The sequence below is a fragment of the Biomphalaria glabrata genome, chromosome 9 (assembly GCF_947242115.1).
Source record: "Biomphalaria glabrata chromosome 9, xgBioGlab47.1, whole genome shotgun sequence".
NCBI classification, from domain to species: Eukaryota; Metazoa; Mollusca; class Gastropoda; family Planorbidae; genus Biomphalaria; species Biomphalaria glabrata.
This window is the reverse complement of record NC_074719.1, coordinates 37920353-37935639: the sequence shown is the minus strand read 5'-3', so window position 1 is coordinate 37935639 and position 15287 is coordinate 37920353. Positions and strand designations below refer to the sequence as shown.

Here is a 15287-nt window from a genome sequence, read left to right as displayed (position 1 = left end):
TTTCTCAGAGATAAAATGGATCATTACTTCTTCTTCAACTACATCTCGCCTTATTGCCGTATTGGACCGTACATCATCGGCCTCATGTCCGGCCATCTCTTAGCTGTGCGCCAGGGACAAGTTCGGATGAACAAGGTAGTGAAGTACACGTAGGTCTGCCGTGTTACGGTACATGACGTTAAACATGAAACTTACGATCGAAGACAGAGGCGTAGTGAGCGAAACAAACGCCCGGGGAAAGAAACTATATTGGCGCTCCCCCCTTACATTTTCCATGAATATCACATAGCAATATAGGCTTATAAATAAAAAAAAATTAATAATAATATAATATAAATAACCTTAGAATGTATTACCTAACCATAATATCTTCAATAATTTTTTTGCGCCTAACCGCGTGTGCCCCCCTGAAGTTGCCCCTCCCCCCGCGGGGGAATATTGCCTTCTTGCCCCCCTCTCGCTACGCCTCTGATCGTAGATAAACTCCCTGCATTTATTTCAGATCTCAAAGCTCCAACGTCTCCATCAAGAATCTAGCCCGCGACTAACCAGACCAGCAACAAAACACCAAATCACTTGACTTTTACGTATCCGACCCCAAAGACTAAACATAAACTTCTGACCCCAAAGACCAAACATAAACTTCTGAAACCAAAGACTAAACATAAACTTCTGACCCCAAAGACCAAACATAAACTTCTGACACCAAAGACTAAACATAAACTTCTGACCCCAAAGACCAAACATAAACTTCTGACACCAAAGACTAAACATAAACTTCTGACACCAAAGACCAAACATAAACTTCTAACACCAAAGACTAAACATAAACTTCTGACACCAAAGACTAAACATAAACTTCTGACACCAAAGACCAAACATAAACTTCTGACACCAAAGACTAAACATAAACTTCTGATCCCAAAGACTAAACATAAACTTTTGACACCAAAGACTAAACGTAAACTTCTGACACCAAAGACTAAACATAAACTTCTGACCCCAAAGACCAAACATAAACTTCTGACACCAAAGACTAAACATAAACTTCTGACCCCAAAGACCAAACATAATTTTCTGACACCAAAGACTAAACGTAAACTTCTGACACCAAAGACTAAACATAAACTTCTGACACCAAAGACTAAACATAAACTTCTGACCCCAAAGACTAAACATAAACTTTTGACACCAAAGTCGAAACATTTCCTTCTGACACCAAAGACTAAACATACCTTTCTGACCCCAAAGACAAAACATAAACTTCTGACCCCAAAGACTAAACATAAACTTCTGACCCCAAAGACAAAACATACCTTTCTGACACCAAAGACAAAACATACCTTTCTGACACCAAAGACTAAACATACCCTTGCTCATAACAGAAGTGGAAATATGTCTTTTAATAGATTTCAACTTTTTCTGTGTTTATTTCATAAAGACATATGTGTGTTGAATCACTGGCGGATCCAGGGGGGGGGGGCGGTAGGGGCGATCGCCCCCCCCCCACTCGGCCGACCCCCCCCCCAGGGGGGGGGTCGGACGAACTTTAGTATAGGATTCACACAATTGGTATACGAATTTATTACTTATGTTAAAAATATATACTAATTATTTATATTTCAACCTATTTTTAGATTATTTCGCCCCCCCCCACTCTAGTATGTTGGCCGATTTGGTGGGGTCGGGAGGGGGCGATGGTATCAATCCCGCCCCCCCCCCCTACACTTTCGAGTGGGGGGGCGGTCCAAATTGTTCGTAGAAATCACAACTTGCTAACAAAATCAATTAAATATCTATATTTTTAAAACTTGTTATTGATATTTTAACCGATCTTTATATTATGTCGTTCCCTGTTGGCCGATTGGTGTGGGGGGGGGGGCGAATACCTCTACTGCCTTTCCCACCTAAACCCTTTGAGTGGGGGGGGCGGTCCGTTTTTATGGAGAAATCATAGTTTGTGAACAAAATTAGTTGAATTAATATATAAATTGTATATTATGTCGCTCCCTTTCTGGTATCTTGGCCGATTCGGTGGGGTGAGGGGGGAGGGGCGATTGCATGTACTGCCCTCCCCACTCTAGCCCTATGAGTGCTGGGGGGGGCGGTCCTATTTTTGTGGAGAATCATAGTTTGTGAACAAAATTAGTTGAACATCTATATAATATAAACTACGTATTGATATGTGACCCATTGTATATTATGTCGTACCACACTCTAATCTCAAATTGTATCATTAGTAAATGAAAAAGGGTTCTACCAGGTGGGAGGGGCGATACATGCAATCGCATTTCCCCAATCGGACAAATCAATACTTTTTTTTTTGTATTATAGTTAAGAAATTACAAAATTTAAAAAAATCTGTCACTAATATAATTTATATATACTATAAATTAAATTCTTATATCGAGTCGCCCCATACCTATTCTTTAATGCCCAATGCAATCTTTGGCAGAAATTATTAAAGGAACGAGGATTAATCGTTTTCACTCTACCGCCCCTCCCATTTCCAGACCAAAGTTTATGTAATTTCACATGAATTTATCATAATTATTTTAAGAAAGACTATGCATTGGAAAAGTTAAAATTCAAACGAAATTTTTCAGTATAAAAGTCATGATTGAGATGAGTTCTAAACTCAAATAACGATTTCATAGTCGCCTTTTCCCAACCTTTACTCAATCTGATATTTTTCTAGTTAAATAAATTTGGGACTATAGCTCACAATTTATACTTCCATTTTCATAATACTATTTATCAAAAAATTTTTTTTTTCGACGGCGATCCTCAAAGCAAAAATCTAAATATGTAGGGTATCCTATCTTTTCAAGGAACAAATCAGTTTTATTTGCAATGTATTATGGACCTATACATTTATATTAGAATATTTTTCAAGTACAACATTATTCGAAAGGTCCTTTTTAATAGTATGAATAATGAGCTTTAGGTCAGGAGAATGCGTTTCTGCAGTGAAGAATGAAAGAAAACGCTTTTGGCGTCGGGGCTGCATGTCAGGAGAATGCGTTTCTGCAATGAAGAATGCAAGAAAATGCTTTTGGCGTCGGGGCTTCGCCCCTACTCCATTGATGAATAATGAGCTGTAGATGTCAGGAGAATGCGTTTCTGCAATGAAGAATGCTAGAAAATGCTTTTGTCGTCGGGGCTTCGCTCCGAACTCCATTGGTGAGTAATGAGCTGTAGATGTCAGGAGAATGCGTTTCTGCAATGAAGAATGCTAGAAAATGCTTTTGGCATCGGGGCTTCGCCCCGAACTCCATTGATGAGTAATGAGCTGCAGATGTCAGGAGAATACGTTTCTACAGTGAAAAAAGCAAGAAAACGCTTTTGTCGTCGGGGCTTCGCCCCGAACCCCACAAGAGAACCTTATAGCGCTGCCCCAGTTGTTTTGTTTTCGACGAAGGTTGAGAAATGATATATATATATATATTTATATGTGTGTGTGTGTGTGTGTGTGTGTGTGTGTGCGCGCGCTCTACGCACGTTTATGCATAGGGTTAGGGTTTATTAGGCGTTAGGGTTAGGGTTTGGAAAAAAATCGCCCCCCCCCCACTTCAAAGTTCTGGATCCGCTAGTGTGTTGAATTCGCTAAAACATATCATCTTATCGGCTGCCTTGAATTCATAAAAACATATTGCCATAGGTTGCCTTCATTTATGCAGTTATTCTGATATCCCACTGTGACAGGTTTGCGAATGTGACGTGTGTTTGGCGCGTTTAATGTCTTGTGTATGATTATTTTTGAAACTATCACTCACAAACCCGTCAGCATTTAAATCGGGAGCAGCAACGAGACAAGCAATGAAAGAAAGATACAAAGTTAAAAATGAAGAATATTTATTTACATAAATATTTACATATAAGAATAAAAGGGGGAGGGTTTGCATCTATCTCTAATCAATACTATATTTAATCATCACTTTTGCACTTAATAAGAGAGTATGTCACTTTGTCTTCTGAACTTAGCTGGTTGTCCTGTTGATGTCGCAGCTGGCTGTGATCCTGGCTTAGGGTTCGGCAGCTGGAGGTGGCGCTCTAGCGGATAGAGGGACGCCGGTGATACAGTTCTTGTGGAGTCTCAATCCAAAGTTCTGATATCTGTAGTGGGCACAGTAGGGCGGGTGGCCGGCTACCGTGGGCACAAGTGTACTGCGAGCAGAGCGGATCTGCTGTGGGCAGCGTAGTTAACAGGATAAGTCCAGTGAGTTACGAAGTTCAGGCGGAGCTATGACGTCTCGCTCAGACTCTGTGTCTATAGGGACGTCGTGCCTAATGGGTTGACAAGTGGACTGTCAAAAAGGCAGGCAAGTAAAGCCGATGGCACCAAATAAGTGGTTGAGTAGATCCAAGTATTCAGAAGATGATACTCAATAGCAAATAGGCAGTAGTGCAGTGCTGAATAGCACTAAGTACGAAGGCAATAGATCTAAACAAATAGGCAGTTGACTAGGCAGACAATGCCAAATAAATAGGCAGGTGATCCAAACAAATAGGCCAATAGTTATGTAGTGTCGAGTAGACACTGAACAGCAAATAGGCAGACACCTGAGGGAGGCTGCGGATAAATAAAGACAAGTTAGGACATGTCTCTCATGCATCTTATCGATGCCCTCGACTGAGGTGCATTCGTCAGATTGGTAAAATTTCTTTTGAGTACAATGAGGAGATGATGACAAATGGGATGTGGAAAACAGATGGCTGATAGTAGCAATATAAAATGTACATAAAGGGGAAATAATAATCACAAATAAACAACACAAGTTGGAAGAGAGAAAGAAGAAGGGGGGCGGGGGAATGGGCGGTGGTCAGCGACTAAGACGCTCTTGTTTACACATTGCCGTCGGCCGAGAACAATGGAGTGCACTTGAAAGGAGAGCGTCCGTTCAAGGGGCGCAACTCTCGTCACAGTAGAATGACTACAGGGGAGATAACTCATATCTCTTTTCTAAGCGCAGTATTAGTGCGCTAGTAAAATTATCAAGGCGGTCAGCCGAGATAAAGGAAATAAAATAAGATGTACAAATACATACATGGTTGCATCAACGATCAATTGAGCAACGTAGCATTAATAGATTAATGCAATACATAAATATATACATATGGCATGTTTATGTTTTCTACTTACGACAGTGAGAAATACGCAATGCACTAATTAAATGTAAACGAAATAATAAAATACACATGATAATCTCCAGTGAGAAATATGCACAAAGTAATTAAGTGGAAACTTGTGATTAAGTTCGGCTTACCACCAGGTATTCCTCTAGGAGTAAGAATAAATGATATAGTCCAGACTCGATTGCTCAGACAGAATGAGATATGAGAGAGTGTCTATTCCGCCTTATTATACCTTATATAGTCCGGGAGATATGGGCGGAAACAGGAAATGTCCTCGGCTAAGAATTACCTTACACGTGGGTGAATCCGACAAGAGTCGCACCTAGGAGCGTCACGAGGCGTGTTGACCCGAGTAATCTCTTTGATCAACGAGAGGCGTGGGAGAGTGGGGGAGGGGGAGAAAGATTGGTTGCATTCCACCCATGGTGGTGTCAACTGCGGCTGTCAGATATCCTGCGGGTAAGACCAAAGAGATTGTGTGTTTATCTTTCTCCGATCATGGGCAGATAAATGAAAGGACGCCAAGGTAGTGGACTAAGTCTAGCCTGAAGAGGAAAAGGTTGGGCGGGTAGAGAAATTGGGGATAGAGCGGAGAAATAATTTAAATAAAATAAATAAATAATAAACAATAATAATTAATGATAGTTAATGCTGTGATAAAATGAGTGACTCTGACAGCAAGCTTTTGACTTGTCACACCCACTGCTATTTTTTTTTTTTTTTGCAACTAAATGTGATGTCAACTCTTCTACTGAATTTAAATAGCAAGCACCAGCGGTTGAGTGCTAAAGCGCTTGGCTTCCAAACCAGGGTACGGGTTTCTAATTGTGGTGCAGACTGGCATTTTTTATTTCGGGATTTTCGGGAGCCTCTGAGTCCGCCCAGCTCTATGGGTACCTGACATTAGTTGGAGAAAAACGGTTGGTCGTTGTGCTGGCCTCATGACATCCTCGTTAACCGTTAGCCACAGAAACTGAATATTCTTACATCATCTGCCCTATAGACCATATGGTCTAAAAGGGGAACTTTTTTTCTAAATTGATTAACTTTATTTTTTCTAAATTGATTAATTTTACTTTTTTCTAAATTGATTAACTAATTTGTTAAATTTTTTTTATTGATTCGTGTATTGTTATTGACAAATGAATAAATATGCAAAAATTCAACTTGATCCGCGAATGGGAAGTGAGAGAAAAAGGTGTACAAAAATTCAGACAGACAGACAGACAGACGAGGTGAGTTTATATTAGCTTTGTAAAAGGGAAACGTGTGTAGTTTTGTTGTGATCTCTAATGGACCTCATTCACCAATCGTAAACAAACAACATTTAGTCACATGATAATATTGATAAAACAACGGAAAAAAAAACCTGTCACTTTATAGCTATTGTGTGTTAAAATTTAGATCGTAATTTGTGGTTAAATGTTGTTTGTTTACGATTGGTGAATGAGATCCATTGGTTGAAACTGTTCAAGATAATATTTTTCTGTGTTCTTAAATAGAGGCGCGGTGGCTGAACGGTAAAGCTCATGGCTTCCGAACCGTGCCCGGGTTCGAATCCAGGTAAAGACTTGGATTTTTAATTTCGGTTTCTTTGGCACCTCTGAGTCCACCGAGCCCTAATGGGTACCTGAAACTAGTTAGGGAAAAGGACAGGCGGTTGGTCGTTGTGCTAGCCACGTGACACCCTCGTAAACCGTGGGCCACAGAAACAAGCGACCTTCACACCGTCTGCCCTATAGATCGCAAGGTCTGAAAGTGGAACTTTACTTTTGTGTTTCTAAATACATGTACATGTGTATAGCTCTGAGACCTGGGTGCTCTATTGCATTTAACGCTACTCAAACTCTTCCATCAAAGGTGCCTTCGCACCATAATGGGCATACTCTGACAATACAACTTTACAAATAACTATGTTCTGCTGGAGGCCGGTGTGGACAGTATTGAAGCACTAATTACTATTCGACATCTGCCCTGGGTCGGACACCTATCCCGCTTAGGAAACGACAGCATGCCAAAACCAGTCCTCTTTTGCGAGCTTAAAGGAAGACGCCCTAACAGAAGTGCACAGGGTTTGTTAAAACTTACGTTAAAATGGGATGAAATGTTATGGAAATATTTAGAGTAGAAGTATTTTATTTTTATATGCCAGCAATAATTATAAACAGTATTACTATTTTGATAAGCCGACCCAAATGTGATTTACATATTTTTGGCAGAACAAAGCCGTTTTATTAAGACGAATTAATATATTTTGTACAGACTAATTTTAAAAATAAATGTTAACCTTAGTGCAGTGACGTAGCAGGGTACCCGTGGGCCCGAGTTCAGGAATGAGAAATTGGGCCCCCTCTTACAGTGTGACTGAACCCAAACTGGGCTCTACTGTATCTAATGAGAGAGTACATGTCAATGAGAACAAACTTCTACACCAGACAATACACAAGGTACACCTGTTTCTCACGGGGTAAAGGAGAACAATTTCCTCAAGCACTGGATCTGTCCTGTCTTGTCCTGTCTTGGATTAAATTTCCTCAAGCTCTGGATCTGTCCTGTCTTGTCCTGTCTTGGATTATGTGTGTTGTTTGATGCTACTTTATTTATTCTAATAAAGTTCCCCTTTCAGACCTTGTGATCTCTAGGGCAGATGATGTTAAGGTCATTTGTTTTTGTGGCCTACGGTTATCGAGTGTGTCATGTGGCCAGTACAACGACTAACCGCTTTTACTTTTCCCCAACTAAAGTCATGTACCCATTATAGACGGGTGGACACAGAGGCGCCCAAGTATCCCTAAAATTTAAAATCCCAGTCTTCAGCAGGATTCGAACCCGAGACCCCCGGTTCGGAAGCCAAGCGTTCTACCGCTCAGCCACCGCGGTTCCACTTATTCTAATGCAAGTCCGAAAACAGGCAAACAACAATTACTATAACATACTTGATAAAACATATGAAGATTTCAACTGATGTTTATTTAGAGATGGGGATGATCGTCTTGTCTATCTATATAATTAGCAGTCTATTCAATGCCCATCTTTCCACAAGCCCTAGCCATATTCTCCTATCATGTACCCGTATTCTACAACGTCAATCTTCTGTCTCGCTGCGTCACTACTTTTACCGTCGCTAAAACCAATGCACAATATATTTATTTACAAAACTAACATAATCTCTAAACTAAACTAGTCACTGGAGATCACTATTAAAGAGCCAATGTTAATGGCCAACGTTGTAACATGTCGGGACTCCGAGCTGCAAGCTGAATGTTCAGCAATACCGAGACTGTAAAACTAAAATTAAGAAGTTAAGTTATGATGTGGCCATTATACGGTTATTTGCTTTTAGGAGAATACATTGTTGGTGAATTAAAAGTGACGTCTAATATTTACTCATACAATTAATTAAAGTATTACAACTAGTCGACATGTATTGTAATAGTAAAAAAATAAATAACAACTGGACCAAAACAAAAGCAAATATTAAACATCATATAACACTTTCACAATAAGTAGCTTACAAGTAGTTATAGTTATTATTATTATTATTAATAAAAATCTAACACGTAAGATTGAAATGAAACGCTGTACTAACAATTTTAGAGTTACCTTCCTTTGATAGATTACAATGTTTCTTGCTCGGACACCAGAAATAGAAATAACTAACAATAAACATGATTGAATTAAAATAAAGTGATAATGTGAGTCAACACATTCCCTTACATAAGTCCGTTTGGGCCCCTAGTGGTCATGGGCCAGGGCGCAATGAACCCCGTCGCGCCAAGGTTGCTACGCCACAGACTTAATCTGCCAATTAGACATAGATTATAAAAGTGATATATTAAAAATGCTTTGATATCACATATCTTTTATGCTTACAGCCTTCTCAGTTCGCTATGGTCCTCTTTGTAGACCAGTGGGAGAGAGGGGAGAAGGTTTCCGTGCTGCCTTTAGGCGTTACAAGAACTCATCTTTGATCGACTCAAGATTTGAACTCAATCCCCCTTCTATAGGTGGCAAGGCCGTAGCCGACAGGTTTTGGCTTCTCAGACACATTTATAGGAAACGAAGTTGTTTTTATATATAAATATTAAACTTTAAACTCGTACCTGATTCTATTGTACTTAACAGATTACTGTTTGGATTGGCTGGGTTGTCAGCATAGCGTGTGGCCTTGCCGTTGTTTACGGTATCCATGGAGACATAAGTGCGGAAAACAAAAGTAGTGTTGCTGTGTCTGCCCTCTACAACGCCCTGGCCAAGTCTGCTTGGGGTGCATGCGTAAGCTGGGTGATCATCGCTTGTTCTTCTGGTTATGGAGGTGAGTTTTTTAGAGACTGTTTCGAAGAAAAATAAATTTAAAAATATATCTATTGGCTAGAATTGAAATAAGCTTTTTGTGTGATTAAGAAAACAGACAAAACAGCAGACATTTTGAGTACTTCTATCCCTCTAAGTAAAAAAAAAAATCACCAAAAGATGAAAAGAATAGATATGTCGTTGAACATCATGACTACGTTCTGTCGCTGAGCACCATGACCACGTTCTGTCAGAACTTCATGTATGACGAACCTGGAAGCTGAACACAAAAAACAGTTCTATCGATTTTTCTAGAAATGTATCGATTTAAGTTCTTATAGCATTTTCATCGATGTTATAACAATATTCAGAATCCCTGAATAATCTAATACCGATACTTTAATTTTTAGGTTGCTCTAGCATACAAAATTAAAAGTACCAAAACTTAGAGGGGAGATTTTTATATAATACTTTGGTTTGAAGAAGTGGTTTTCCTTAACATACCAGAACAAAATATTAATGATAATTACAGCAAGAAAATTAAATGTAGTAGGCCTTTAAGTTAGAGGTGCGATTTTAAACAATAATTTGATGTTAAAATATTTTTCATAAATACCCGGAACACCCGATTTTCAATAATGTGATTTTGCAACTGAAAATTAATTGTTATGTATATTAGAAGAGCGATTTCAAACAGTCATTTGGCGTTAGAAGAATTATTCATAAAAAATTTGGAATAATCTATCTTTGGTAATTAAATTTTATATACGCATTGGTAAGAAACTTAAAGCAATGTAGGTCAATGTCTTTTTCAAAACAAACTCAGGAACATTCTTTTACCAAAAAAAAAGTCTTATGTGATGTTTCAGCTAGAAAATGAAATGCTAAATAAGCCAAGCGTAGCATAGCCCGGGTATCTGTTCAGGACCGGACTTAGGCATAGGCAAACCAGGTAGCTGTTTAGGGCCTCCGATAGATGGTGGCCTCACACATAATTCAAAACTTTTTTTTTGAGAAGAACTAGTTAAACTTGTGTCCAATGATATTGCTGGAGTACACTAGCCTGACAATGTTTTCAATAAATAGTGTAATTTTATTTTTTCATTGTTTATTTTTTTATTTTTCTATTTCATTTGGGGGCCACCAATATGTTGAATTCACCTTAACTTATTTTTTTTTTGAAGAAATGTTAATACTTATTATAAACTAAAAGCCTCACATTTGGTCTTATTTCCAGGTCCAGTTACTGTCCTGTTGTCTTGGTCACCTTTTATTGTGCTCAGTCGTCTGACGTTTATGACCTACTTGATCCATCCCTATGTTATTTACATCTTCTTTAACAGCCAGGAGACACTCTACGCCTCTAGCTATATTATGGATGTGAGTCACATAATTCGTTTCAATTTTTTGGCCTTGGTGGGCGTAGTGGCAGAGTGTTAAAGCTCTTGGCTTCCAAACCGAGAAGTCTGAGTTTAAATCCCAATGAAGAATGGGTTTCGATTCGGAATTCTTAGGTCGTCCCTGAGTCCACCGCGACCAATCGTTAAAGAAGGCCTCACCGCTGAGCCTCGACTCGCTATTGGTTGTTACTGCCCACATGTTGCCACGTCAAGATCAGTGTTGAGATCTTCTATAATGATTGGTCTCGAGTCCAGCCAACTCAAATGGGTACCTTCCAAAAAGTCTGTGCTTGAGACTCAAACATTAAGCCACTTTATTTCCCCATTCCTTCCAGTGTACTGACTCATTTCTATATTTCTTGACTTCTTTTAGTGTACTGACTCAATTCTTTATTTCTTGACTTCTTTTAGTGTACTGACTCATTTCTTTATTTCTTGACTTCTTTTAGTGTGCTGACTCATTTCTATATTTCTTGACTTCTTTTAGTGTACTGACTCATTTCTTTAGTTCTTGACTTTTTTTTAGTGTACTGACTCATTTCTATATTTCTTGATTTGTTTTAGTGTACTGACTTATTTCTATATTTCTTGATTTGTTTTAGTGTACTGACTCATTTCTTTACTTCCCCATTCCTTCCAGTGTACTGACTCATTTCTATATTTCTTAATTTGTTTTAGTGTACTGACTCATTTCTTTACTTCCCCATTCCTTCCAGTGTACTGACTCATTTCTATATTTCTTGATTTGTTTTAGTGTACTGACTCATATTTCTTTCTTTATTGAGTCCATCCAGGGTATTGGCACAGTTCTATATTTTTAAAATTCTTTCCAGTGTAATGACCCATTTTTTAAAAAAATTCTTGACCCTTCAGTGTAGTGACAAAATTCTTAATTACTGGACTCTTTTAGAGAACTATAAAGACATAAGATTCTAAATCTTGCTAATTTTATTTTATACTTTGATTCAGAGACATATCCCAATATATATATATAAAGGTTTGTTCTTTTTAATCGGGCTACACGATGCATGTTTAAATGTGCATGGATCTCTTTATAACAACCTTTCACATTTAAATTAAAGATTTTAGGGTTAGCGTGCCAAAGTATTTGTGCTAATGAATATTGTTTCAGTGGTAAAGTGCCCTGCTTCTATGCAAGAATCCAGGTAAAGACTGGAATTTTTTGTTATTTACTGCGCCTCTGAGTACACCCAGCTTAATGGGTACCTGACATTAGTTAGGGAAAAGTAAAGGCGGTTGGTCCGTTATGCTGACCACATGACGCCCTCGTTAACCGTGGGCCAATGTTACAAAAGACTTTTACAACATTTGCCCCTTGGACCGAAAAGTCTGAAACGTGAAGCTAACTTTACTTTTACATTTCCATTTATATTTGAAAGAATGATTTTATTTTCTCCAGATTACATCCTACCTCGGCATCTTGTGGCTAACAAACATGAGCTCCTTTGTTCTGATGCTTGCCTTAGAGTCACCGGTGATCGCTTTAGAAAAGGTCATTTTCAGAATTAAAAGACCTTTAAAGCAATCGAGAAAGTCACTTTTGTTTGCTTAGTAAAAGCTACCTACGTGACTTACATCATAGCCAGATAATAAATCTGAAATGCCAAATGAAAATTAGAAGTAGATCACAAACCATTAAAAATCTGATGTATACATTTGTGCCTGATTTTGTTCACTAAATGTCAAGGAAAACATTGAATGTTACTTCCCTCTAATACAGGTATTGGAAAACATTTTGTTAAAAATCGTAAAATGGTGAACGGAAAAGTAAAATTGCTATTGAATGAATGTCTTCCCTATTGTAAAAAAGTTGCCCACCCCTGGTCTAGATCTATAACAAATTTAATTACATGACTGATCTAAGCTACTTGATACCATTTCACTTCCAGTAAGCTTTTTTCATTTTTAACGAATTGTTTTCATGTTTTTCTTATTTTTATTTATAACAACAAAGAATACAGACTGAATCTTCTATAAATATAATTCTCTTCTTCCCTCAAGAGTTTGGACGAGAAGCAAAAAGTAAAAGAAAGATTACTTTTATTTCTGCGGATAGTCATTCCACGAAAAAAAAACAACAAGGGGTGGGGGGAGGGGAGAACAGGTTTTCACAGCTCGCTACGGATGGCTGCGCGCTGGACTGTCAAACCCTGCCCTCCCATCCCCCTTCGACCTGCGGGAGGTTTGGACTAGGAAGTAAACTATCGTCAACTCTGAAGGAACATCCGAAACATGTAAAACATTTTACAAACAAACATTTTACAAACACTAAATAGCAGCACCGGACATAACCATTGTAGTGCCCTATGCGAAACGGATTTCGCGGGGCCCAGTTTGGGTAGGGAAGCGGATAATAAGTAAAATTTAAGAGTTTGTATTAGAAAATATATTTGTCTATGCATTTTATTCATTCTTTACTACGTACAGAATTACTTTACGAGCCTTGCGTGTAGCAAAGTCATACAGTATATCTAATAATTCTGCTTCCTACATAGATCACGCTCAATAGCAAGAATTACCAAATGTCTCGATCTAACTTTGAGAATTGTTGACCTCAAGTAATTCTTCATTAGTTTGAGGCGCGAAAAGCTTCTTTCACTAGATTCCACAATTACGGGTACTGACAATACCTTTTTTTTAAATCGAGCAAAGGTTTGGCTTTTTCCAAATTGAATGACACCCAAAATGACCAATTTTTGTCTATATATTTCAAGAGATTTGTATGAGTTTTCAGAATTTTTTAATACATTCCGGATATTTCCAGGACTTTTTCGTATATTTTGCAATTTCAGGAGATAAGGCCGGCCCTGTAAAATAGCTGAGTATGCTACGCCACCTGTCGACTAGTTAAGTATTTTACTATCAGTCACGGGTCTTGTCACAGACTATTAAAGATGTACGGCTTAAAGGGTTAATATGTTTAGTATAGACCAGCGGTTCTTAACCTTTTTAGCTAGGCGACCCCTTTGTACTATTTACAACAATGCGGCGACCCCAACAGTAAAATTATTTTCGTTCATAAGCATAAAATTTGCTAAAGGTATCAAATGAAATCCAAATGTGAATAATTGTTATGTATAGTCTGGAAAACCCATTTTTCGCAAAAAAAAAAATAAATAAATATTTTATTGAAAATGAAAGAGGACAAATCAGGCTATGACTGCTACGGTAAATCCAGATTTCAGTTGCTTTATCGCTATTTATAGAGCTCAATAAACTCTTTCTTTATCCGGAACACCTTCATCTTTGACTGAATCAACTTCTGGCAAGGACAAGAGGTACGTCAGATTAAAAAAATCATGTTTTCGATAGTTTTAGGCGACCCCTGACAAATCGTCATGCGACCCACAGGTTGAGAACCCCTGGTATAGACCTATCGTACTGAACCCACTGACGCCTATTACGTATGAGTTGCTTCCTATGCTGCTGTATAATAAAAAGTTTTATAATGATCTAATTCAGTGATGCCCAGCCTAATTCAATCTGTGGGCCATTTTTAATTTCCAACACTAGTATCGCGGGCCATATGATGGAAAAGATACAAAAACTAAATGAAATTGACCTGAAACTATTTATATTTTATTTTAAAACCGAGGATCTAGTACTTACATTGAATTATTGGGATATTTGAATTTTTTCTTTACACTTCAAAAAATGGTGTAAGTTCTGTTTATATTTAGTTGTTCTGTTGTTGTTTTTTTAAACAGTCAGACTTTCATTATAAAAACAAACATGTTGGCTAGCAATGGTATCATGTTCTACAATAAAGTAAAGATCCGTTCACTTTTCCTAGTAGATTCTATATAGTCCTTAGTCCTATTTCCTGCACGAATAAATATTAAATGGCTTGTAATCCATTAGAAAAATTTGAGTACCTTTCACAGTCTTAGTTGACATTGCATGATCTAAAGTTCACTTCATGTTAAGAGTTTAAAAGACACGTGGAATTCCTGATGTAGAAAACAGGAAGTAGAATGAATAAAGTTGACTTTGAGTTCAGTCAAGTCAAGTCAGTAAGGTCTTGCTCCCGGTCCAGGAAGGTTGGACGTTGCTTCCTGGACTGGTGTATATATATGTATATAGCATGAAAGTCGATGGACTAATGATTGTTGATTAATTATATTTGAGAGTTGATTTCATGTGCCTATTGAATATTAAAGTATTATTCGTATTTCAATGGATATCTATAGTTGAAGCTCCAGTGTCACTAGTAGTAATCGTTCTTATTGTTACCCGCTGAGATGCGGACGTGATTGATTAGTAACTGACATATATTGGATACTTTTGATACCGCTGTTATGCGGATAGGATTGTTATTATTTCTTGACTTGTAGCACTAACAGGGAGTGCAGTATATTATTATTACTATTTTAGTAAAATAAACTTCATGTTGTCTGCTGAACGGACTTGAGTCAGTCGTATAGTTTTGTTAAACAT

At 38.0% G+C, this 15287-nt stretch overlaps 1 protein-coding gene across 1 annotated transcript; it reads left to right on the top strand.

Moving 5' to 3' along the window:
- The first annotated feature begins 14 nt into the window (after nucleotides 1-14).
- LOC129928270 (O-acyltransferase like protein-like) lies at nucleotides 15-12476 on the top strand. The gene is made up of 4 exons (XM_056041887.1): nucleotides 15-135; nucleotides 9262-9451; nucleotides 10667-10809; nucleotides 12250-12476. The coding sequence occupies exons 1-4, from the start codon at nucleotides 16-18 to the stop codon at nucleotides 12400-12402; spliced, it is 606 nt and encodes a 201-aa protein (XP_055897862.1). The 5' UTR covers nucleotide 15; the 3' UTR covers nucleotides 12403-12476.
- Nucleotides 12477-15287: the final 2811 nt, after the last annotated feature.

What these genes read in the sequence shown, in the direction of transcription:
- LOC129928270 (XM_056041887.1), top strand. Translation starts at nt 16, where the DNA reads ATGGATCATTACTTCTTCTTCAACTACATCTCGCCTTATTGCCGTATT. An exon ending in GACAAGTTCGGATGAACAAG is followed by an intron (nt 136 to 9,261) that starts GTAGTGAAGTAC and finishes TGTACTTAACAG; the next exon opens with ATTACTGTTTGGATTGGCTG. An exon ending in CCTCTAGCTATATTATGGAT is followed by an intron (nt 10,810 to 12,249) that starts GTGAGTCACATA and finishes TATTTTCTCCAG; the next exon opens with ATTACATCCTACCTCGGCAT.